The sequence below is a fragment of the Manacus candei genome, unplaced genomic scaffold, assembly GCF_025592945.1.
Source record: "Manacus candei isolate 608988 ecotype Guabito, Panama unplaced genomic scaffold, ASM2559294v1 h1tg000067l, whole genome shotgun sequence".
In the NCBI taxonomy this organism is placed as follows: domain Eukaryota; kingdom Metazoa; phylum Chordata; class Aves; order Passeriformes; family Pipridae; genus Manacus; species Manacus candei.
Genome location: NW_026138115.1, coordinates 11,291,916 through 11,315,752, shown reverse-complemented (window position 1 = coordinate 11,315,752; position 23,837 = coordinate 11,291,916). Strand labels below are relative to the sequence as shown.

General features: G+C 41.0%; 1 protein-coding gene across 5 annotated transcripts; it reads right to left on the bottom strand.

The window, feature by feature from the left end:
• Positions 1–24: 24 nt before the first annotated feature.
• Positions 25–23,826, bottom strand: ENTPD5 (ectonucleoside triphosphate diphosphohydrolase 5 (inactive)). Of its 5 annotated transcripts, none has more exons than XM_051806523.1 (15): positions 23,663–23,826; positions 21,220–21,332; positions 18,075–18,352; positions 16,750–16,829; positions 14,623–14,766; positions 14,170–14,245; positions 12,558–12,593; positions 11,593–11,681; positions 8,913–8,992; positions 7,362–7,423; positions 6,770–6,871; positions 5,795–5,935; positions 5,388–5,444; positions 3,808–3,923; positions 25–3,621 (listed from the first exon to the last, which is right to left on the bottom strand). In XM_051806523.1, exons 3-15 carry the CDS (start codon positions 18,289–18,291, stop codon positions 3,535–3,537), a joined length of 1,287 nt encoding a protein of 428 aa, XP_051662483.1. In that variant the 5' UTR covers positions 18,292–18,352; positions 21,220–21,332; positions 23,663–23,826; the 3' UTR covers positions 25–3,534. The 5 variants fall into 5 exon arrangements, with proteins under 5 accessions (XP_051662483.1, XP_051662484.1, XP_051662482.1 ...); XM_051806524.1 differs by lacking the exon at positions 23,663–23,826 and adding an exon at positions 23,200–23,555 and having other exon boundaries at positions 21,220–21,346; XM_051806522.1 differs by lacking the exon at positions 23,663–23,826 and adding an exon at positions 23,200–23,555.
• Between the last annotated feature and the right edge of the window lie 11 nt (positions 23,827–23,837).

Sequence of the window (23,837 nt, the reverse complement as noted above, 5' to 3'; positions counted from 1 at the left end):
AAAACTACACCACACCACCTTGAATATTGTTAAAAATGCTTTAATTACTAAAATAGACAATTCAGGATATTCTTTCTTAGGTTCCAAACACAAGCTTCTTGCATTAGACATTTGCCACTCACAAAATTAAGTAAGCACTGCCCATGACCAAGATTTACACATATGGTTGACCAGTATCAGGAATTAACATCAGAAAGAATGAAACATAAGTTTTGAACTGAAAGCCATCATTTGTGCTTTTGCAGTCACTCCTGTTGGAGTTCCACTGCAGGAACTCCACTAGCAGTTCCTGTTAGTGGCTGACTAAAAGACACTAGAAAGGAAGAGATAAAAATCAGGGCTGCAAGTAGAGCTCTTCTCTTAAAAGGCTGTTTAGTCTTTAGTTTAGCTAATAAATAATCTCACTGCACTAGGGTAAGTGTGAGGACTTGACTGGCTTCTCTAAATCCCCCCACCCACCTGTGTAGTTCAGATGTAAACAGCAGGTGCTCAATTCTGCAATTTCTTGCAAACATAAACAAAGGTTTTGTTTCTCTCATGACTGAAGGATCAGGCCCCTGATAGAGAGCAGCAGTTTTGCTTCAGTTAATGAATTCTGCCACTGGTAAAAGAAAGGCCCTGAGGATTCAGATTTAATTCAACTTTGGTACTGGGCAGCAGGTGCTCTCCCCTAGCATTTGTAGTACCAGAGTCTGAGGCAAAGAATGCAGAAAAGAAACTTCCTCTGCATGGTACTCTTCTAGTTTATCCTCCTTTCAGACAAAACCAAACCCTCAAGTACTCCTTCTGTCTGTTTGCTAGTGTCTGTTTAGGTGGCAGATGCAATGCTGCTTCTTCCTTATATACAACCCACCTTCCCACCCTGTTTGAAACGTAGCCTCGCTATTTCAGCTCTTAGCCCTGAGATATAGTAAGAGTTTGTCATAGCACTGGCTCAGAGTGAAAGGTGACTTTTGGATCATTAAATTAGCTAGTTCTCAGGGTAACACACCTGGCCAGTAACCACTGCATCCTACTTTGTATTCTCCAAGATTACAAAAATGTTCACTGAAGACAAAATGAATGCACATGCAGTCACCTTGTTGTGCAGACCAGACCATATACTAAGTTTTGCCAAACACATGGAAGAATAAGAAATGTTTATGGTTGAGAAGAGGCCACAACTACTTTCTTCATGTTAAAACAGCAGCTCCTACTGAGGAGGGAACAGAAGTTTGTTGTGACACTGAGGAATTTCACAACATAGGTCTCAAACAGATTCTGGTAAGGAGTACACATGAGCATTTCCTATTTCAAAAAAACAGCCTGAATTTATAGCAAGGTGTCAGTGATGGGATGAGAGGCTCCATCCCCAGCCCTTGGCTTCTTGTTGCTGACTGAACTTGTTCAATCAAAAGCATGCCTTGTACCCTCATGCCATAAAACCTGAGTTATGAGAAGGGGTAGCTTAATCAGCCACAGGCAAACTTGCACTGCTAACTAGAGGAAAAAGGCTAATCTTCACAGTAAGGCAAATTTCTGTCTCCAAACAGCTTGGCAAGACCATTGAAGACATGAGTGCAGTACTTCCTGCCCTTGCTGGGAATTAATCCAGCTTGCAGAGAAGGGGGTGCAAGGGCAGTCTTTGGTTTGATAGAAGCGGGAAATGTATTTTATTGCAAACAGGTAACAGCAAATGCCCAACAGAAAAGTGCTCATCACAAGAAATCAGTGGATAAAAGGTTCCCTTAGTCATGTGAGTAGTACCTCTTTCTTATGCTGGGGTAAATTCATCTGTGCATTACACATTCCATGGGGAGGAGAAGATACTAATTTTTGATAAGCAAGCTGCCAATTATTTCACAGGGTGGAAGAAGTCTCTGCAGCGGCTTCTACTTGGGGCAATGCAAGGTAAAGCCTTGAGGTACTGGAGCAATCTTGATCATCTTTACAGCCAATTAAACAAGAAAACTAGGCTCCTACAGCCCCACTTTCTAGCCTTTCTGACAAGATGATTTAAAATATTAACCTATCATTGCATCTACGTGTTTGGTGTGAAAGAGATGGCAAGGTTCACTTTAAATTATTACTCAAATAGCTTCATGCTATCCTGACAGAAGTCTTGAGCTTCCTAAACAGCTGTAACCCCTTCACTGGATGCACTGTTCTGATGGACCTGCTGTATATATTAAAAATCCAGAGCATACACCATTTTATGGGTTCAACTCCACTATCTTAAATTAAAGAGAAATGAAGTTTAAAACAATTTGAAATGGATAAGGGATAAATAAAGGATAAGAAAGCAAAGTTACTTCTGTTCTTGTTTACCCTGTTTCTGATGCTAATTTTGCTCTCTTTATTTTCATAATTTAACAACTGTATAAAGAACTTGTATCACAAGTATTCAGAGGATGTGCCTAAGGACAATGTAGGGAGCCAGAGGCCCAAAGTTTCAGATGGGAAACCACGCCTTAGCTGACAAAATGGACTGTGGTGTTCTGACAGCTCGCTGGCCCAGCAGGTGTCCCTGCGCTGTGCAATGCCCACTTCCCTTGTGCTAGCACTGGACCTGACTCTTGGGTGAGCTGAGTTACCTCAAGTTTGGTGTCATGAATTAGTTCACCAAAGAACCTGAAAGAGCACCAACAGCAGAGGAAAGAAGGTTGTGGGAGTGTTTTGCTGAGAGCAGAGAAACAGAACTGCTTCTCACAGCAAAGTGAGCTGTCAGATCAGCCATTTCATCTGGCTCCAATTTCCTTGTGGGTGTAATGTGACAAGCATTTCTTCTGGCAGTGGAGTTTAAATAGCTGGCACTGCTGCCTCGTTGTGCCAGCTCAACTATGTGTTATGATTACATCAATTTACCAAGTCTGGTAGTCAGATGTACAGTATAACTGCACAGACTTGTAAAGGGCAGCGAAAAAGGAGCACAGTCAGGCACACGTTCTGCTTAAACAAATGCTTGGTAAGTTACTGTGTTTTAGCTAACACCTTTCCCAAAACCATGCCCAAAGTGTGCTTATAGCAGGCCCTTCTTAAAAGACTGGAGTCTTCTTGCCACGTATTAGCTAAGCTAATAGTGGAACACTGAGGTTGGCAGCATCCAGAGCTGTTCACTTCTCTTTGAATGACTGTTGATGATATTTTTAATTTCTGTATTTAACATCTCAAAAGCAAACTTAAGTTATGTATTTTTAAAAAAGAAGGGGGTAAGGGAAGTCACACGTCCGTAATCTGCCACCACACCCAGGTACTCTGTGCTTCTAACAAACATGCTGGTGAATGCTGGTTTTGAGCCCCTCACATATTCTCTGTTGGTGTTTAGGCCTTTTGACTTTCAGAAGGCAGATTCTGGATCATTTATTGCAATCATAATTATAAATCATGCTGTGTCAACTCTCATTAGGCACAATGCCAATCCAGGGTAAAGATCTGTCTTATATCTTTGGTCCATGTTCTGCTCTTTGACCAGTTCCAGCTGAACAACATACCTGGAGATTTGAATTTGCTTTCTCAGCCTTTCAGAAATGCTGAAGTCCACAGGACTATCACAGGTCAATAGGTCATCCCCAGAGACTGCAGCAGGTAAAAGGTAGCACCCAAAGTCCAGCTTGTCTCTATGTTGTTCACTTTCTTTGTTAACTATAGAGAAAGAAAAATAAGTTGTTCCTGACAGTTCTGTAGATTCCTACATTGCAAAAATGACAGCAACTACATGTTAGAACCCTGGAAAGATTCAGTAGATAATTAGCCAGAAAAACAAACTCACGCATGTTGATCGATACAGAAATTGGGAAGGTGGCTTAGGGATTTAACTGTTTTTCTCACCTGTAAGAGCGTGTTGTCCCTAAATCCAAAACCTTCCTTTAACAAAGCAGTGATGTAAGTGAGATCCATGCAGAGGAAAGGACTGGCTGACTTGTACCTCTCCATGTTATCACAGACTAGAGAAGGAAGAAAAAAAAAAAAGGGGATCTCAGCAAAATAAGAGATTTTATCCACATTGTACATTTGAACTGACCTCAAGCCAAAGCCTACTAAAACAAGCCACCCTTTTCTATTAGTGGGTACATACGACATATGGTGGTACATGCTACACAGCTGTTCAGCAATGTTGGAGAATAAATCATACAGTATGTCCAGTTGGTCTTAACTCCATCATAAGTACATCTTTTATTACAGCAACATAATCCACACAGACTCTTAGACTCTTCTGAAGTCCAAACTGATAACTAGCAGGGCATTGGTAGGTCACTTATTTTTTCAAGAACATAGCATCACTTGTTTTCCTCATCTAGTCTTCACAGATGGCTCCAGTAATGGACCCCATCTTCTAGGATGGCAGTCTCTTTTATTTTTTCCAACCACAGATGTCCAAGGACTTAGAAGAGGCTATTGCCCAACCAACCACTCCCTCGCTGAAGCTAAGTCAAGATTCCACAGTAAGGGTGACAGTGACTGACCTACTGTTACTGTTTTATTCTAAAAGCAGTAAGAGCAGAATTAACTTCCTGTTAAGAAAAGATAAGCAGCATCCTCTTACTACTGAAATGAGATAGAGGAGCACTAATTTAGGATCATAGAATTGATCTGCTGGTGCTCTAAAGCTAAATAAGTGGTTTGATAGTTTTAGTAACATCTTAGCCACGTCTTTGGAAATATGCTCTCTCACTATGCAGGGAAAAAATAACAACCAACCCACACTCAAACTTTAAAGCTTAATACCTCTACTCAAAATCATCCAAGTTTCCAGGGAGATTAAGTTTAACTGAAAAATCATTAGAATTTAGGTCCTATTTTAGAAAAAGTAAGCCCTGAGCTATGTAATCAAGCATCTTCTGGTGAAAAATACGGTCTAGTAATCCTCATGAAAGTGATCACAGTACAGAGGTAACTTGCTTTTAGCCATCAGTAGAATAGCAGGGTGGGAGCTCTTTATTCTCAGGAGGCACAAAATAGAACAAGGATTCAGGAAGAAAGTCACAGGAAGGGAAAGGAATGCAGAAGAGGCTGTCAGACTTAAACAACCTCTACTCTCTCCCTCCATTTTGTTAGAGATTAAAAACGATTTAAGGTGACAGACTTCTGGAAGTCAGCACTCTCTTAAACACAGAGTTGCAGATTGACAGAAGGAGCTCTTGATACAGCAAATTCACTTTCTTTTGTACTGACATCTATGAATTACTACCTTCCTCTCTGAAAAGAGCTGTATTCTTTTCACTGTATTCTTTTCTGCATCAGTTAGAGGTATTGACTAATACAAATAACATGACACAGGTGTAAGTTAAAGGTTAAATAAACTTTCTTTTTTTTTCCTTTTAAATCAAACTCATATTATGTACTGCCTATAGAATAGTATTTTTGTTATTTCTTGTCCACACCAGTTTCCCAACTCTTATGACAATTACCTTCTTTGGCTTTTATTTCAAAATCTCTCACTTCCAAAACACCTCCCTGTTCATAATCTGAAAAAGAAGAGGTGAGAAAACATTGTCATAGACGTGAGAGCATTTGAGTTGTATATCTAAGTTGACCCTAGAGTGCAACTCAGCAATGCTGTGCTAGGAGTGAGATCTGTTAGGAACAGAAAACAGAGCTGCAAGTATAACTGGAGCTCAGAGCATATGCTTCATCTGCTGAACTCTGAACATCAAACTGCACTGACAAATACACATCATTCCCTGAAGGCATTTTCTGTATTTCCTCTTCTTCAATATCACTCTTTTTCTCTGCCTCCCATGGCTCCTGCCTCCAGGGTTCCTCTGTCTACCTTCTGATTGACATGCTCAAATGCAGTAGATTATCCCAAATTTACCGATTAGGTTGGTGTCAGCCGCTCGATCATAGTAATAGGAGAAAGCATAGAAGGAACTTCCACGAATCTCATCTGGTTGGTGAAGTTTCCCCTTGACAAACTTGAGTACTTCCAAATAACAAGGTTTGAATCCTGTTTCTCCTGTCAGGAAAACCACAGATGGGGTGAGCCAAGAGCACGTGCAGGAGATGGAAGAATTAGTAGCATTAGGATGAAAAAGAATCAGAGATTAAAGCATGAGAAGAGGTACAAAGAGCTTAGATATCCCTTCTGTAATCCAGCATGGCATCTGCACGTGGGCAAGGACTCTAAAACACCATCATCAAGTGGAATTGGTTAGAGCAGATCACGGCTATGTCTGAAAGGTGCACTGCACAAACTACTTCCACATCAGGCAAAACTCCCATTGATAGGTTCTGTGGTCAGCAGAATCTCATTTACATTTGCTACCACCTCTTAGATAAAACCTTTCTTTTCCTCTCCATCACACTGTAATTTTATCAACCCACTTCACACGCCAAATCTGCAACTTGGTTCTCATGTTTCCCACTCTATTCAAGTCACTGATGGTCGCAGCCTCACCCTCTGTATGCAGCATTAGGGACTTATTGTTAGGGATTCTTAAGAACTAGTTCCCACAAGTGAGATTAATTGGTAGGTCAAAATGTTCGTACCCTAACACAGACAGAGTTTTTGCACTTTGCTCAAAGCTTCAGAAAAACCTCTCTTACTTGCACAAGTAATTTTCAACATTTCCTATAAAGGTAGCATTTGTATAAGAGATCACAGAGGACAGAGAGTACAGATCAACTATTCTTAAAGCTTCAGATTTTAATTCGGCTTTCTCAAAAGCCCACCTCTATGACTAGACAGGTATCCTTCATATCCCAAGGTAACTGATAGAATATTTGACAAGTCAAAACTCAGATTCTGGAGATAAGACTTTTGTACAAGAAACAAGTCTCCTTAGTTTACCTTCCTTGTTGCCACCATACCGGTATTTCACTCCCCCAAAGTGCCACTCTGCCTCCAGCTGCTTTGGCAAACAAGAACTGCGGAACATTTGTCCATCCACAACTGAAATGAGAGCAGAAAGGAGAGCCAGAAAGTACAGAATTTAACACAGCTATTGATCAATACGCAAAACCAGGAAAGGATGAAAGATCTTCATTACGGTCTTTCAAAGAGACCTATGAAGTGGGTTTGTCCTAAGCAGCTATCCTTAGGAAAAAGATCTATTCTTGCTGTTTATGCTTCTGTGGATGCTTGTAAAGCTGTGTATTCGTGGCTGGCCATGTCTATATGGTGTTTGTATGTTCCCATGTGTGCATTTCTGGAATTTACACTCAGTCTCACTGCTGGCTGAACTTTAAAACAGGGAAAAGAAGCTGTCTCACAAGACAACTCCTTAACAAGTGATAGCCTGTTTTCAGACAGATCTATACCATCAAAAACTTAGAAAAGCACAAGATACAGAAGTGAAGACACACAGGAAATGGGCTGCTGACACAAGACTCAGTCTAACCATCTCTTCAAAAATCTTGGATGTTTTATCATATGAACATACCTTCCATATTCAAAGCTCCAAGTATTGCCAGTCTGGCAGCTTTGAGTCCAAACCCCAAATAGCTGTGAACAACAAAGACACACACTATATTAATTCTTGCACATCTGGTATGCTTTACCTATACCCTCTTCCTAAGTCCTGGAACACCCAAACCAAATTTCCTTCCTCTGCTTCCCACAAGGCTCCCTCTCTAAAACAGAGTTCCCTTTGCCAGAACAATCCCAAGAGTGACACAAGCCCAAGAACTTGTAAAATGGGTAAATCTAAAAGTGCAGAAAGTGCTTAAAGCTGATGTGACATTTATACAAGACGATCATGAAAAGCAAAAATGCACCATCTTAAAAAGCAGGGAGAAAGAAGGGTATGTGCCGAGTGCATGGGGAATAGGATGGCCATTCTCATGTAACACACATAAGACTATGTGCTCCTAGGGCAGACCTGCAGAACCTCCCACTAAATGGGAGCTGTGGCTTTGTGTGAAATTCACCAGTTTGACTCCACTGATATCTACTACACTCATCATCCTTGTAAGTTAGGGTGTGAACAATGCTTCTGAGAATGCCATTACACATTCCAGCAAGGCAGCTACACTAAAATCCCGTTGACCTTTCACTCTCACCTCTGTGTTTGGCTATTTATCCATTTTGTCATGTCAATATAAATGTTCACAGAATAATCAGAATTAAACTAACCTCCAGCTTCCTCCATTTTTAGGAGATGATTTTCAATCCCAACTAGTTTAAGTGATTTAATGGACCGTATCAATGGGTACACCAATCAAATGTACAGAGCAGGAGAGGAGGACTATCAGACCAGCTTTGCTATCAAGTAAGCACACTCTCTAATTGACTGAGATGATAATGTTCACTCCACTAGTAACAGGCTGAGACCAACTCTGTTATACATGGTCAAGTTCTCATTGGACTTGTAAGACATGTAAGTCATGCAGGTAAACTCTCTGGATTTCACTGCAGAAATCCCAGAAACTTGTCAGCTTAATGTAGTAGGCACAATTATATTATTCCAGGCCAAGTATCCACTCCATTTGGTTCAAGAATCTGTTTAGCTCAATGGTCTGTAGCAGCTGCCTATGAGTCTCTTTGATTTACATCAGCCTAGGTTTTACTTTTTGTCTAGTTGCTGATGTGCCATTTTGAACTAAGAAGGAAAAAGTGTCAGGAAGGTCTTCTTTCCAAATCTCTGATTATCTTTTGTTCTGACTACTGGCATATCTACCTTTCTGCCTGTTCCAGAATATTTGGCTTGAATCCAGTAATAAGAATTCTTCTCCTTAAATATACTGACTCATAATGCTTCCTCTTCATTTGACAAACTGCCTACTATTCCTTTGCAGGGACATTAACCATAATCTTGGAACGTTTCCAGCCAACTAACATCACGTTCAACTTCAACTAAAGTTTCAAGCAGATAACTAGTAAAAAAAATCATAGTCTCAACTGCTGGTACCAGGATATGGCCATCCGTAGTTAGCTCAGGGGCTGCAGAAAGACTGATTTTACCAGTGGAGACAGCAGTCTTTTTGCTTCTCACCTGTGGGTATAGAGCTTGTAGGTGCTATTAAACATTTCAAATGAGGTAAGAAAATCCCCAGGGGTTTCCTTCAAAGTTTCCTAAAAGTTAAGTAAAAGAAAAAAAAATTTAGTTTATATTATGCAACAAAGAATAACAAACTCTGATGTAATTTCATAGATATACCCATAGGGTTTACTGCACACTCATCTGATCTGTTTCGAAAACAATTTTCCAGTGGTGTCCACTGATGTAATATCTGCAGCTTTTAACACTGAGTTTATTTATATGCATCTTTGTGTTACTTCAACGTATAACAGGGAAGCACAACAGATCAGAATGAAAACACTTTCTAATTCAAGATACCAGAATTCTTCCAGGGTACTCACACGCTAGTCTGCATGTAGAGTCCCCATCAAAATCAGCTACACTACAAGAGCTATGAACTTTTGCTAGTCAGACTAGGCACCTAAAGTGAGGAACTCAGAAGAATTAAAATGCAAAGTATAGGCCCCATTTTCACCGTGTCAAATGTCTTGCCAATACTTAAGGAAACACTGTGACTACTTCCAGTCTTAGGGCTGCTTTACCTCCTGGTTTAAATGCTTTAATCTAAATTAACCTCTTGTCTCGCCACCTCCAGTTTTCCTCCTTTCACAGTCTTCCTTTCATATGCACCTCCTTACCACTGGTACTCTACCCTTTCTTCTTTCTAGACTAACTCTCACACTCTTGTAGATCTGAACCAGCCTCATACTCAATTACTGCTTCTTCGTTTCCAGTCCCTGAAATCTCAGTCTCAGTTTCTGTCTTTCCTCTCCTCATGGGCCCATTCTCCCATTCCTTCTTGGCCCTGTACACTCAATGAGACACTCTGTTACTCTGGGCCAAGCAGCAGAATCTCAGTGAGAACTGAAGCTGCATAGTCTGTAGTTACCAGTCAAGTAAGGAGATCCAGAGGTGGGTTATGTTTGCCGTAATTGTAGAGTCCTAGACAGAAGCCTGCTTGAAGCAGGAATTTGGCAGTATTCAGCTTGAGCTTCTCTGGAACAAATTTTGTTTTGGGCCTAAGGTTGATCATCACTGAAATGACAGTCACATCCTTGGCCCCACACATCAAGACTGCCATATTTTTTGTTCCTAAACCTTACATCAAAAAAAACTTTTAAAAAGCAGAGATCCAGGAAAAAAAAATAGTTTGGAGAAAACAATCATCTTTTTTCATGCCTTACTTTTGCAAAAATGAGGCAGACACCAGACAGAAAATTTCATAATTATTATGATTGGTTTTGAGTTGCTTTGGCAATAATAACCATGAAAAGCAAAACATTAACTTAAAATCAGCTCCATGCAGTTGTCATTATATGTTCTCTATTTGCATGTAATTTATATTTCATTAATTAATCTCTTACAGTATTTTGTTCAAAACTAATAAAAGAGTAAACATGTGACTGCCTCAGATTGCAGGAAGGAAAAAATCTCCTCTGTAAATCAAAGGGACATCACTAATTCTGTCAGATGGGAAAAACTCCCAAAAACATACTGAGCTATGTATCTGCTTTTTTATATGAACTTGACAACGCAGGCAAGAAGCAGACATAGCATACAAGCAGGCAACATGAACCTTAATTCCACGCTGCCCTACAAATTCACACCATTGGTCCTGGTCAGCAGCAAACACTCAAGGCCTTTTCCTGCAAGGCTCTAAGGAGACATTTTAATCCTGAGCTGCAGTTCCCCCTATTTCAGACTTCTATTTATTCTCCAGAACCCCGACATGCAACACCCTTTCCTGTTGGTCCAGTGCCCACTTTAGCAGGTGTTATCAACACAAAACAGAGGACAAGCCCAGAGTACTTGAAGTTTTGCTGAACAGGATAAGGTTGCATGTCATGTTTCAACATAACACACCATTGCAGAATTAAAATAGCCTCATGTAAAAGCCATGTGTTTTGTGGTCACCAAACACCCTTTGAGAATCTCAAGTTTTTATAGAAAACAAAGGACTCCTTCAAAAAGAGTGACACAAACATCATGGTATGAAGGTACAAAATGCTATAGGGTCCTTCCAATATCATGTAATTTTCTCATGCAAACTGCAGACTAGGGTCCCAGTTCAAAGTGTTTCTAAAGAGCTACAGAACTACTGAGAAATCCAGCAGAGATGGACTGAGGGACAGGGCAGGAAATTCTCAAAAGAAATAAGAAGAAATTGGCAAGAAAACAGAGAACTGACTGAGCTATTACTAAAGATGTTTGCTCTATATGACATTAACCTCCTGAAAAATTTAATGAGGATTTGTTATCAGACTAGAATGGAAACAGAAAGATAGATCAGATCCCACATTTCTTGTAATATTCAAGAATACTCCCTGTAAATGTTCCACATTTGTGGAATACACAGCAATATCTACATTAAGAGGCTTTCCCAGGCTGGGTCTAGAAAACAAAAGCTGTTTCTTTTTGGGTTTACTAATTTGCTTTTTTTCCTTTTCATTTTCGCATTATCCAGGCTACTTTGTTTGCAAGTGCCTATCAGCCAACTGCTGATCTCAAAGGGAACAGAAATACAGATGTTGTATAAGCCACAGATGTTCTGCTTGGGCCAGTGCTGACAAAGTGGTATCAGAGAGCACAGCAGTGCTCAGGTCTCTCCACTGGCCTTGCAGTCCCAACCCGCATAGTTTTAACCACTTCTCACCTCAAAACGTGGTAGGAATGTGATTTGGGTTGAGGCTCCTCCCAAGTCCAAAGTCCCAACAGTTTGCCGGTTCTGGCCAGACAGCTGCCCTGCAAACAACACCATGCTCAGAACAGCCCCAAGCGCACAAATGCTAAAATGTGGATACTGTGTCTATGTTCAGGCAGCCACCAAGTGATTACAGTAACACAGCAACACAGGAGGGCTGAGCGGGCCCTCAAAGAAAAAACCTCACACAGAAAAGATCGGCAAATAGAAGGTATCACAGAAAGATTTCACAGACTTTCTTCCTTGATTCAAATCTCACTTCCAAAGATACAAAAGCAGATAAATCTCTAGGGGTCAAGTAAAAGCTGAAAGTAAGAGACAAAGTATCCCCTGTAGAAAACTGTCAGGGAGAGTATATGAATTCTGTAACCATGATATGTATATAGCTGGTCAAAAGTGGTAGGAGAGGAAGGGTACTAAGAACAGAACCAGCTACTATAATTTCTTTTCACACAGAGCAGCATTTTTGTTTGCTCATATATCTACTAGAGTCCTGATTTTCTTTCCACTATATTGCATTCTCAGAAGTTCTCAAAGCCAGGAGTGCTAAAGCACAATCCCCTGCCACACTGTTGTAGTTGCATAGTTCACACTGGGATGAAGAGGATTGCAAGACCTTGTTTCCCACCTTCTAACACATTAACAGTACCACTCCCCAGTAACGTACATTAGAGAAAGCAGCTTGCCAGTGGCTCCCAGACCTGAGTAAATCTTGGCACCTTCTGGATTAAGATGCCTCCTTCTTACTACAGCCTCTGGAACACGGTCTGCCCAAGACAATCCAGTGCTTTAGCACTGGTGCCACAGTGGGGAGGAAAAGCAGGACACGGCAACCCAGGCAGAGGAACTTAGGGTGATCACCTCTGCAGAAGTGACTCAAGTTCATATTTAGAGAGTAGTTATACAGAATTAACTACCTGTCAAAAAGTTCACAGTGATCCAGGCTAAAATTCCTGCAAAGAGTGAAAAAAAAAAAGAAAAAAAGTCACCACTGAATACTCCCACAATCTCCTGCCCACTGTTACCAGCTCTCCACGTTATTTATTTACCTGGAAATCATTACTAACTTAACCTAACTGCCCCAGACTTCAGAGATAATTCCAACTTACAATTAAATGATACGACACATTATTGATTCACAAAAGTCTCATAAACTGCAATAGGTAGGACTTTGTAATATCCACCCAACTGCAGTATGCACAAATCATGTCTATTATCCAAACAACATACAAAGAAGTAATGAGTTGCCACAATAAACAAGTTTCCTTGGGCCCTTTCCCCCCCACAGCATTTCAATTCCTAATATGAAAACTGCATTCACACCACTCTGTGTTTTTATCTTGTGGTTTCTATAATTACACTACAGACGGAGCAGCAACAAGTAAAACAGAAACAGCTCCTTTAACTCCAGTGGCTTGCTTGACACTGGCATGATTCTCACTCAAACACATGCAAACATGTGACAGCAGAAGAGGTGGGAATTTTAAATAAACTTGGCAGGCTACTCTGTGCTCTATTATGCCTCATTGGTCCTGCACCCTGTCAATACAGCGCTTCCCCCTGCTGTACAATTCACCCATTAATCCTAGTGACAAACTATGCATTGCACTGTACTTATAAAATACTCGCAGACTTTATGTTACTTCTCCTTTCCTCTTGGCCCATCTTTAAACTTCTTCCATTTATTAATTGTTTAAGCACTGTGATAATTCTTCTTGCTTTCCTTCAATATCTTCCAACTGGCAATTTATCTGCCATAAAGAAGTGTTCTGAACTGAACATAACATGACAGATGGCTCTTTGCAACAGACATCCATACAGATGATTCTTTACCTGCCTATTCTCCAGTGTCTGGATATGTAGTCAAAATGTTACAGTGGTCTGTTCTGCATGGCAAAATCATTGCTCACTCCAAACCTACAATGTATTTCACCTTTTCTTGTATTTTACACTACTTCCTTGCTACTTTACTAGCTGCACTTTCCCCAACAGAATATTTTTTAACTTATTATTTTATTATTATCTATTTTTTAACACTTGTCAATTATCCTTCATTCTCCTCAAATATTCACAATCCTTCCAATTTTAACTCGAAAATTGATGAGCTAATCATAATAAGTTATTTTTAATGCTGATATTGCAGAATTTACAAGGCACTTTCCATAAGCATCCTAGCTTGCTATATATTGTCACGTAGCCTTTCACAGGTGAGTACCATCTTTTTTCCATCAGTTCCCAAGAGCAGGTTTCAGCTGGTTAGCCTGCATTAGCCGGTATGCTTATTGCTGAGACAAGGTTTTGCTCTGAATCCTCTGGAATCATTCTGTGTATTTTCATTTGTAGCCTAACAGGTGACCAAGTAATCACCTCCTAGGAAAGGCAGGATTGCATTATTTCAAACAGGGCTAGAAACCTTTTATTTTCCCTCCTTAGTTTAGTGACCATTTCTCTTTCCCTCTCACATTTATAAGATATCTCTCTTTCTCCCATTTCTCTTTGCTTTCACTTTTTACCTCTTCAAAAACATACCTTCATGAGACCCATCCATAATGCCAACACTGTCCTCTGGAACAAGAAAAGGTGATTCTTCAAAGACTTCTTTCACCTGAAACAAGAAATTATGATTAGATTCCTCGGTCTTAAGAGTCTTTTTCTGCTCTGAGGGTGACAGAGAAAGTTTTCTTTTACACAGCAGTAGAAAATAAGACAAGTGTGTGGAGAAGACGATATTCTTCCTCTTTCAAGTGCCAGGAAAGAATGAAAAAAGTATCGTAGGTCTCTCTCCATGCCTTCAATCCACATCAAGACAGAGGCTTTCAGGACCATACAAGACATTCTGTGAGTTTTGTGCTATCATGGGATTACAGTCTCTCTGCACAGATGAAATTCTCTTATGCTAAATAGAATGGATAACTGACTGAAAAAACGATGAAATTATGAAACAAGGAGACCAATAGTAGGGCATCCAAAAGACCTTAGTACCTCTAAAAGCAGAGCCTGAGCTTTTTCCTCTGACAACAAGCGAAGTCCAGCTGTAGCTTTTAACACTACTGGGGTCTTCTTCCAGAGATGAGGTGGCACAGCTTCTATGGCCATGTCCAGCAACTTTTTGACAGTTTCAGCACCCTAAAAGGAAAAAGATGTTTTTCTTATGGTTTCCTCCTGCAGGCCATCAGAGAATAGGACTCCCAGTTTCCCCTCAGCACTAGTGAAAACAGTTTTCAGTAACAGAAGATAATACCCACACCCAAGACAAGTATAAAAACATAAACAGACATCTCTTTAGAACCTTAAACAGAATGTCTGCATTGGAAGGAAAGGTGTATTCAGAAATGTATTTTAGGGAAGAGAAATATTATCTGTGGAAGGTACATTTTAGAAAGGATGGAGGGAGATGAGGGAAACGATTACCAGACAAACCTAAATATCTTGCAGTATGATGAAACTAAATGGTGCAATTACTGACTGAGGCTACCAAAGCCAGATGAAACATCTGTAGATTTCACTAAATGCAATATAAGAATTCCAAGTGCATACAGCAAATATCGTAATTAAAATGCCAGCTGTAGAATGGTTACCACACACAGGCATCACTGTTGGCACTCAACTATTTACACTGCTCTAGCAATTACAGTTTGGCTTTAGTGATAAACATTCTCCTGTGAAACATCTAGAAATGTCTTTTTGGGCAAGTTCCTCTCCTACCCAACAAACAAGATTCAGTGAAATCATAGGCAATCTCATCAAAGTTTTAAAAAAATCCAAAAGCCATTCACTCTTCCATAAAGCTTCACACTCAAATTCCTGTAGCATGGAATGCAACTGATCAAAATGAGAAACCTGAAACCCTCACTATGCTAGCCCTCAGCTCCAAGGCTGCCAAAGCACACAAGGTAGTGTATCTCATCTGTCATTTCTCTGGCATCTCCTTTAGCCTGTGAAAGAGCTTTTTGTCAGCCCAGGGGGCCTGGAAAATGGCAGCTTACTTCAGAACCGTCTCTGTGCACCACAACAACAGGTTTATTTTAGCTCTCTCTTCTCTGCTGCTCATTTCTGACTCCTAAACCAATAGAGTGGCATGGAATGAGTGTACTGTGCATGAATTCACAACCACCCACATTTGAAAATAAAAAGGATGCACTTAACTTCAATTTCTTATTAAAATTATACATTTATATGTTAATTAATAGATCTGATTGTGGAAGATGTATCTGTCCAACTGTGCTTCGAAAAACTCTGTATATAAACAAAACAGCAAAGGTCCTGAGGCATTAGGAGAGAGTTGCTCTGCCTGTACATGAGTCATTATTCAGCTGAAACTGTAATCAAATATTTGAATTGAGCATGACTGAAGTGAGTCCTACATATCACTGAGCACTGACTTACAAGCCATGGTTTCAAAGAGAACAGCAAAGAATCAAAATGAACAGTCTGATGGAAGTCTGTTGATAAGGCCTGACTTAATCTAAGTGCATCTTTATTCTTCGTAACTTACTCACAAAAACTAACTTTTGCAGATCAGACTTCACACACAAAAATAAAATTAAACATTTTTAGAAGTCAGGGAAATGAACCATCTTTGCTTGTCAGCATATAATGACTAAAAAGAAAACACCTGCAGTCTTAACCCCTTACTTTTAAACTAATCAAATCCAAGAAAATATCTCCATTTTGAACTGTGACCAAAACTGAAATTTTCAACCAAAAAGAAAAACAGAGAAAACTATTCATAAATGAGACAGAGTATGTATTGACTCATATTTGAGGTTGCTATAGGGGAAACAAACACTGAACATGGATGCTGCTAGAGCCAAAAATCATTTTGTCTTTGAAATTCTAAAAGGCACATAGTCTAGTTACATATAACATTTAAGCAATTATTAAGCCACTGTTCCACTGATGAAATATGTAAAACATCAGCTCCTATTTCACTGTGTAGAAATTAACTCACCAAAGTAGAGGAACAGGTTTAGAGAGCCAGCAGTAGAACTTTTATATTTCTTCTTGACTCTTTGCAATTACAATCAGTAATACTTAAACTGCTTGGTAGAATCTAAGTGTTATCATCAGAAGCAAGATTAACTCCCAGGGAATGAAAAACAGCCTTACCTTTTCAGGCTGATCAGCATATGCAGACAGACCTGGCTTCACAGACTCAAAGATTTCCCCTTCCAGCTCTGGAAGGTTTTCTGCACAGATGAAACATTACATGATACAGTCAACAACTCAAATCTTTTTCTTTAGTTTCAAAAAGGTTGCCCACAACTCCTGTAAGGAGACTAACCTTGATTTCTCCTTGCAAACAATACTATTCTCCTCCTAAAATAAGCCCTGTTCCTTCACTTCAGGAGCATATTTAGCAGAATGTTGCCCTTGAATCCTTCAAGTTCACAAACAATTTATTAATCACATGTTGTTACAATTAGAAGTATGTTCATTTAGCATTTGTGAACTACAGTGACTTACAGCAATGTAGCATAACTGTTGTCTACTCTTAAAATTTCTTTCTTTTTCTGTCCCCAAGCTAATTGTGAAATACTAGCGCATATTAAGACATGCACAATCAATTCCCAATTATCCTTAGGTGATTCAGCCAACTCACAAGCACAGAACAGAGCTGACTGGGCTCAAGCTCTTGACTACAAAGCTAAACAAGTGTGACCACTGCTCCCAGAGCAACTCGGGTATAGGAGCTATCCCTGAGTATTGCATATTACAAACCATCAGAGTTGGATGTTGCACCAGTCCTTCCAAACTATGGATGAAATCATGTGAAGACACATAGGTATTATGCATGGCCCTGAAGGTCTTATTAGCTTAGTCCCAGCAACCAGCCTTCAACCACTGCGCTGGCCCACTGTACCCAAGCTAATTCACCAATCTGAATCCTGTTGCATGTGCAGCCAGCTTGGGCATCTCTGCACCATGTCAGCAGCAGATATACTGGAATGTGGTGCACCTGAACACAGGAATTCTCCTGGAAATGGCTCAGACCTTCAGAACTTATAACTCTTTAATTTACTAATTTTTATTTGGTACAAAATGTGACATAAGCATAAGCAGAATTTAAATATATCTTGATATAATTTAAGGTAACATGCAATTTGACAAAAACAGTATAAGCATATTTTCATCTCAATGAAATATTCCTTTAAACAGCTACATAGATGAAAATGTTCAAAAATTCAGAACTCTCCAGTATATCCAGAATTAAACGTCTGAGTTTCAAAAGACCTACAAAAAAGATATTTATACAGCAAAATACTGCCAAAAAAGGACAATAAACATCTGCAGAAGGACCACTTGAAGGACAAACTGCAGAAATCTTCAGCTGTCCCCAAATGCTGTGTGGGGAAAAAAACCTCAAAACTGTTTTGAAAAGCTGGAACCTAAGTCAACATACTCCAGGTGCACAGACTGACACAGGGTCTTACCTGGGCTCTTCTGCACAAAGGTGTAAATATGAATACGTGTTCCAGTGCTTCCTGCATCAAACATGATGCCATAAAAAGTGTTTGCTTCGACATCTATAGGGCAGACATTAGGTGGAAAAAAATCCTGAAACCACATCGCCCTGTTTGAATGTGAAAGAACAAAGGATGAAGAGGAAAATGCCAATGCTATAAGGATGGCAAGTCTGGAAAATGCCATCTTGCCAGGACTCCTTAAAGCAGTCAAGCATGTATCAGCAATCACAGAGCTGCAGTAGGTCCTGTAAAGAAAAAAAAAACAGTAGGAATGGAAATTACCAAGAGCTCTCTCCTTTAAAAGTTAGTAAAAAATAAAATAGATAAATCAGTCTGTACACATATATTCTGCCTTTTAGCTGCTTTTCAACACTTCATCCAAAAAGATGCATTTTACTGCACTTATTGCTACAACCACATCTAAGTGATGAAGTTTCTTTCCAGTATTTCTAGTTTTGACTTAATTTAGACAATTATCTTCTCTTATTTTTTTTGCAGTTTCTCAACATTTAGAGTCCCCAGGACCTCCACAAAGCCCAGATTTTATCTGAAAAGAAGCATCACTAAAAGGGAACTGTGGGTAGAACCACTTTACCCTAACATTTACACATTTGAGATGCTGTGGCAGAACACAAGCGTTATTCAGTCACAAACAAAGAGAATTTCATTGGGCTAAAAACAGCTGCTGGGAGAGATTAGCACACAGAGAGAATGAAGGCATATCCTTCCAGCAGCATCCCTATCTCCAAGAAAAACCTGTGCTTCACAAGAGGGACTGAACTGTAAAGTGCACCTGGGCTGTGCCTCTCAGTGGTTTTTATATTTTTCTTTCTTTGTTCTGCTTTTTATTTTCAGAACTAAAAAAAAAAAACCAAAAAAAAACCAAAACAGCAAAACCCCCCTACACTCTTATACCTGGAGCAGTTGCCCCAAACACTCAGGCTGCTTACACAGCTTCTCACAACAGTTTCAATAAGCCAAACTCCAAAGCTGTGTGACACAGTATTGGATATCAAGATACAATTACATCTCCCCTTAACATATACCTCTTTGCATGTATTTTTCCTAAGACATGCTAATAAAAGAAAGACATGGGCATAGAAATGACAGGATGCCCAGGTTAAAAGAAAGAAAATATATAGGTATCTTTGTTATTTTAATAGCAGAAAAGAGCATGTGGCCAGATGTCCCACCATATGCAGTACTGCTTGCACCAACCTACACAGAGCACTCGCCATACAGAGGGTGCAAACAGCTCCTCATCACTTTCCACACACTTGGTAACACATGCATCCACCCACAGCATAGAATATTCTGCTTTATATGATTGTTCATCTGCTCTGCTCAAGACCTTTGCCCACCTCTTGCTCTTACAGTTGTCTTTAAGCAATCTGCTCAGCCCCACCATGTTCATTCTCTTGAAATCTTTGTTTGCTGCCCCCGTCCTAGTTATTCGTTCCTAAACCTTGACCTGTCTCCTTTCCTTTCTCTGTGAGCCTGCCATAGCCTGCCTATTTCCACACACCTTTCTCCCACACCCAAAGAGCTTGCTTATACTCCACTACTCTTTATCCCAGATTAAGCCTGTGTAAATCTTTTATTTCCATTCTTCACCTTTGTCCCCAGTTACAGCAAAGTGAGATTACCCTTTACCCATTCTCAGCCAAAAAAGTCACATTGGGTCACTCCTTGGGTGTCTCTCTAACTCACTCCAGTGATCAGCTACCTCTATGGCCAACAAAATGCACAGCCCCCTGCAGATGAGTAACCTCACCTGTCATCTGTGACCCTTATTTTTATCCTCCTGTTCCAAGTAAATGCAGAGAGATATGGGCAGAAGCACAAGCTCTTGATCCTCTCTGCCTCACAAGCACATTCTCAGAAGAGGAAGAATTGACCACAACCCCACAAAAACACAACAGCCCTGGCCAGTCTCTTTGACAGATCAACAGCAACTGTAGTAATTTCTACAGCACTCACATTTTATGTGGAAAGGAGTTAAAACTTACTTTTGTGACAAATTAAAAGTACTATCCCGAAGAGAGTTCATGAGAAGTGCTAAGAAGTTTGGCAGTTTCATAGCTATGGATTTGTACTATGGTGCAGCTGGCATTATCCACATTTGCTTCATCACAGCAAGGAGGGCTACTGAAAATCTAAGTAGCTGTGCTGTTTTAGCAGAACATAAGCTTCATTTGTGAGTGCCACGTTCCAGCAGGTTGGAAGAGGCGTTGTTATTCTCATGCAATGTAAGGATTCTGCTTACTGAACTATCACAAATACAACCCAAGCACCTGCCCTAAGAACAAACTCCAGAGTCCTATTACAAGCAGCACACGTGACACTTACATAAGCCTCAAAATTTCCAATGATCCGAAAATATCTGAGCAACTGCCATCATTAACTCATACTTTTCTTGCCAAATCTATGAAACACTCCCTAACTAAGCTTCCCTTCTCTATCCCTTCTCAGACATGCACTACCATTTCACACTTTCAGTTTTCCACTTTTTTCCTTTTTTCCTTTCCACCTTTATACTTCCAAGGACAAAAAAGCTCCCAAACCAACAAGCCCACAACAAACCACATTGGGATTTTATTTTTCTTCTCCCTCACTAAAAATGAAAGAAGCACTCTGAGCCTCTTCACTGAGTGAAGTCCATTTAACTAAGTGCATTAGCAAAACAATGTCCAAAAGAAGCATGAAAATAGATGAGGCAAGTAAGAAATTAGCAACAAGAGAGAAATATCTAGCAAAACAGAAGTGGCAATGAAAAAGGAATTTGGAAATAGACAGTCACAAGAAAGAATGGAGGAAGTTGTTTAGGGTAAACACAGACAAGAATAATTACTGAGAGGGAAAAATATTTTCAAACCAGTTCCTCTCAAACAACTTGAAGTCCTAGCTGCTATCAGAATACAACAGAATGGAGAAAATGAACAATAAAGAGAAAGGAGAAAACAGGGTAATGGTAATGTGAGCACAAGTTCATTAATGCAATCAAGTAGTACAGCAAGGTAAAACATACAGATCCCCATCAGTAGGCTCAGTTACTGTCTTTCAAAATGAGCAGTAATAATTAGCATTGATCATGAACACATTAGGCACCCACCTGAAGCAGGATGGAAGCAACGGCTATTCCACTCCAGAGATTCCTAACGAAAACCACTTCGGGGCACCACAACGAGAGACACCACGCCTGCACTTCTTCACCTTCACTTCCAGCTAGTAGGAATGGACTATGTATCAGACAAATGATAAGGTCATGGAGGCACATAAAATATCTGTCGAGTTGCTTTATTCAAATTTGATTTTATCATTGCGCAATACAAGGAGTGAAATGTGTTCATATAATTACACAGGATGAATTTCAAGAAGTTGAAAGTTAACCAAGTTCAACAAGTTAGTAAAACATTTACACAAATGCTATAGTTGAACTCAACAGCCCAGCAACACCAGATAGGACACACATTTCCAAACACAGAGGAACATGTGTAAATATCATCTGTATATGTCAGATATTAGATACTAAATGAAATATATATGATATACATCCAGTATAAAAATTTGGGAGCTATGCAAACTGTATGATCCAAAAAGACTTGGATACTGCAAAGAGACTGCCAAGACTGAAAGCATGAGTAGGAAGAAAAACAACCAACAAACAACCACCAAACAAAAACCCCTACCAAACTCTCCTTAAACAACAAAAGTAAAAACAATAATAATAATAATAATAATAATAATAATAATTAACCTTAAGACAGCAAAACACAACCTTACATAGAGTTCACTATACACAGAAACACTAGTAATTTTCAAAACAAGAAAGTCTCATTCACATTCTTGGATATTTATGACAAAATAACATGCAAAACACAAACCACAGCAACAGAAACATCTCCCTGTGAAAAGGAATCCGATCTGAGGGGAGGGAAAAGTGGCGTATCTGAGATACGCAAGAACTTCCCTTCTGTTTCTCAACATATTATTGGGAAATATTTGGATATAAACAAAATATTAAAAAATAATTAAAATATTAATGCTATATAAGTAGATAGGCAAATATTTTAAGAAACAAACTGGACAAATTACATAATTAAACTCCTATTGTTCTTCCTTGCTGGAGCACACCAGAAATCATTCAGAATGGAAAGTCGTCTGGCTAAATCTATTTTCCAGATGAGCAACTCCTATGGTAACAAGATCTATTTCCCAGATGAGAGCTTTTACACTTAAAACTAACGAATAAACAAATATTTTTTAATCTTTCAATTTTTTCCAGAAACAAATAGTTATTACATTTTCCTAGACTTACTTTTATCTATTGAAAAAAAAGTTTCTTGCATTGTTCTGACAAAAATTTAAACTTCCTAAAAGTACACTGTTTAGAAGTCACAATGGAAAGAATAACTAAATTAATTGGCAGAATTTCCCAGTATTTCCATAAAGACGATGGCACGGTATTCTTTGCACACATTTGTTTTAGGTACAATTCTGGATCTAGAGCTTCAAACTCTAAGGGGAAAACAAAAAGAACTAACTCACAAACATGCGTTATCAGCAGCTTTAGTCTTCCCCCCCCCCCCCCGTACGGAGGCTCCAAATACACATTATTTATTAATTCTCATTTCTGGCCAAGTGGGTTTTCAATTTTCCTATTTAATTAGACCAAGGCAGCTTTTCCAGGTGACCGCTGCGTTATCTTGCAGCGTTATCTTCCCTTCGGAATCGCGGACCCGCCCAGCTGCTGGGGCGTAACGGCACCTTTTACTGGAACAACTGGCATTCCTGGAAAACAGACCCTGGGTGCAAGGAGCTTTTGGGCGCTGAGAGCTTTTGCTTCCCTGCCAGTCTGGGAGCGCCCCGGCGGTAACTCCAGCAGGTCGCTGCCAGCTGCGCGCCGGGAAGCGCCCCCCAGGAATGCCCCGGGACGAGCACGGCAGGGCCCCGCTCGACCCCGCCGCTGTTGAGGCCGTCGGCTCTGCCTCTGCTGTGCATCCCAGCGCCATGGCGTTCTGCCCTGCTCCACCTCCGACCGCTGCGACCTAAACCCTCGCCCTGAGTGCGCCTAAAAACCTTCCTTCCCTACCTTCCTTTCCTCTCCCCGGGCACAAGTCTCGCGGCTCTCCCTGCGCCCCGCCAGCGGCGGGGAGCGCGCACCGGGACCCGGAGGCTCTTCCCGGAGCGGCACCGGTGACGCTCGGCAGGACAGCCGCAGAAACGCTTCTTTCCTCCTCACCGGCCGCCCCACGCTGTCACTCGCCCAGGACGCGGCGTCCTCCCGCCCGCTCCTGGGAGTAACGGAGACGCCGCCGCCGGCTCGGCTCTCGCGCGTCTCCCGGCGCCCGCCCGGCCTCGCGGGCAGCGGAGCGCCCTCCCGGGGCGGGCACGGCTCGGCGGGGCTCCCGCAGCCCGGGAGCGGCAGGACGGCGGCCGCCCCGCACGCTCCCGCTCCCGCTCCCACCGCCGTTGGCCCCAGCGCGCGGTGTCCATGGCAGCGCGCGGACGCCGCCGCACTCCTCCCCCCGCCCCCGCCGGCTGCGCGCGCTCACCGGCCGCTCGCGGCGCCGCACCATCGTCCCGCCGGCCCCGCGCGACGCGTCACAGCGCGCCCGCGTCACGCGCCGCCCGTCGCGGGAGTTGCGCGTGGCGGGAACGCGCCGGTCCCCACGGGAGCGGGCGCCACTCCCCACCGGACTCCGGATCCAGCTCCCCGGCGCGCGGCCA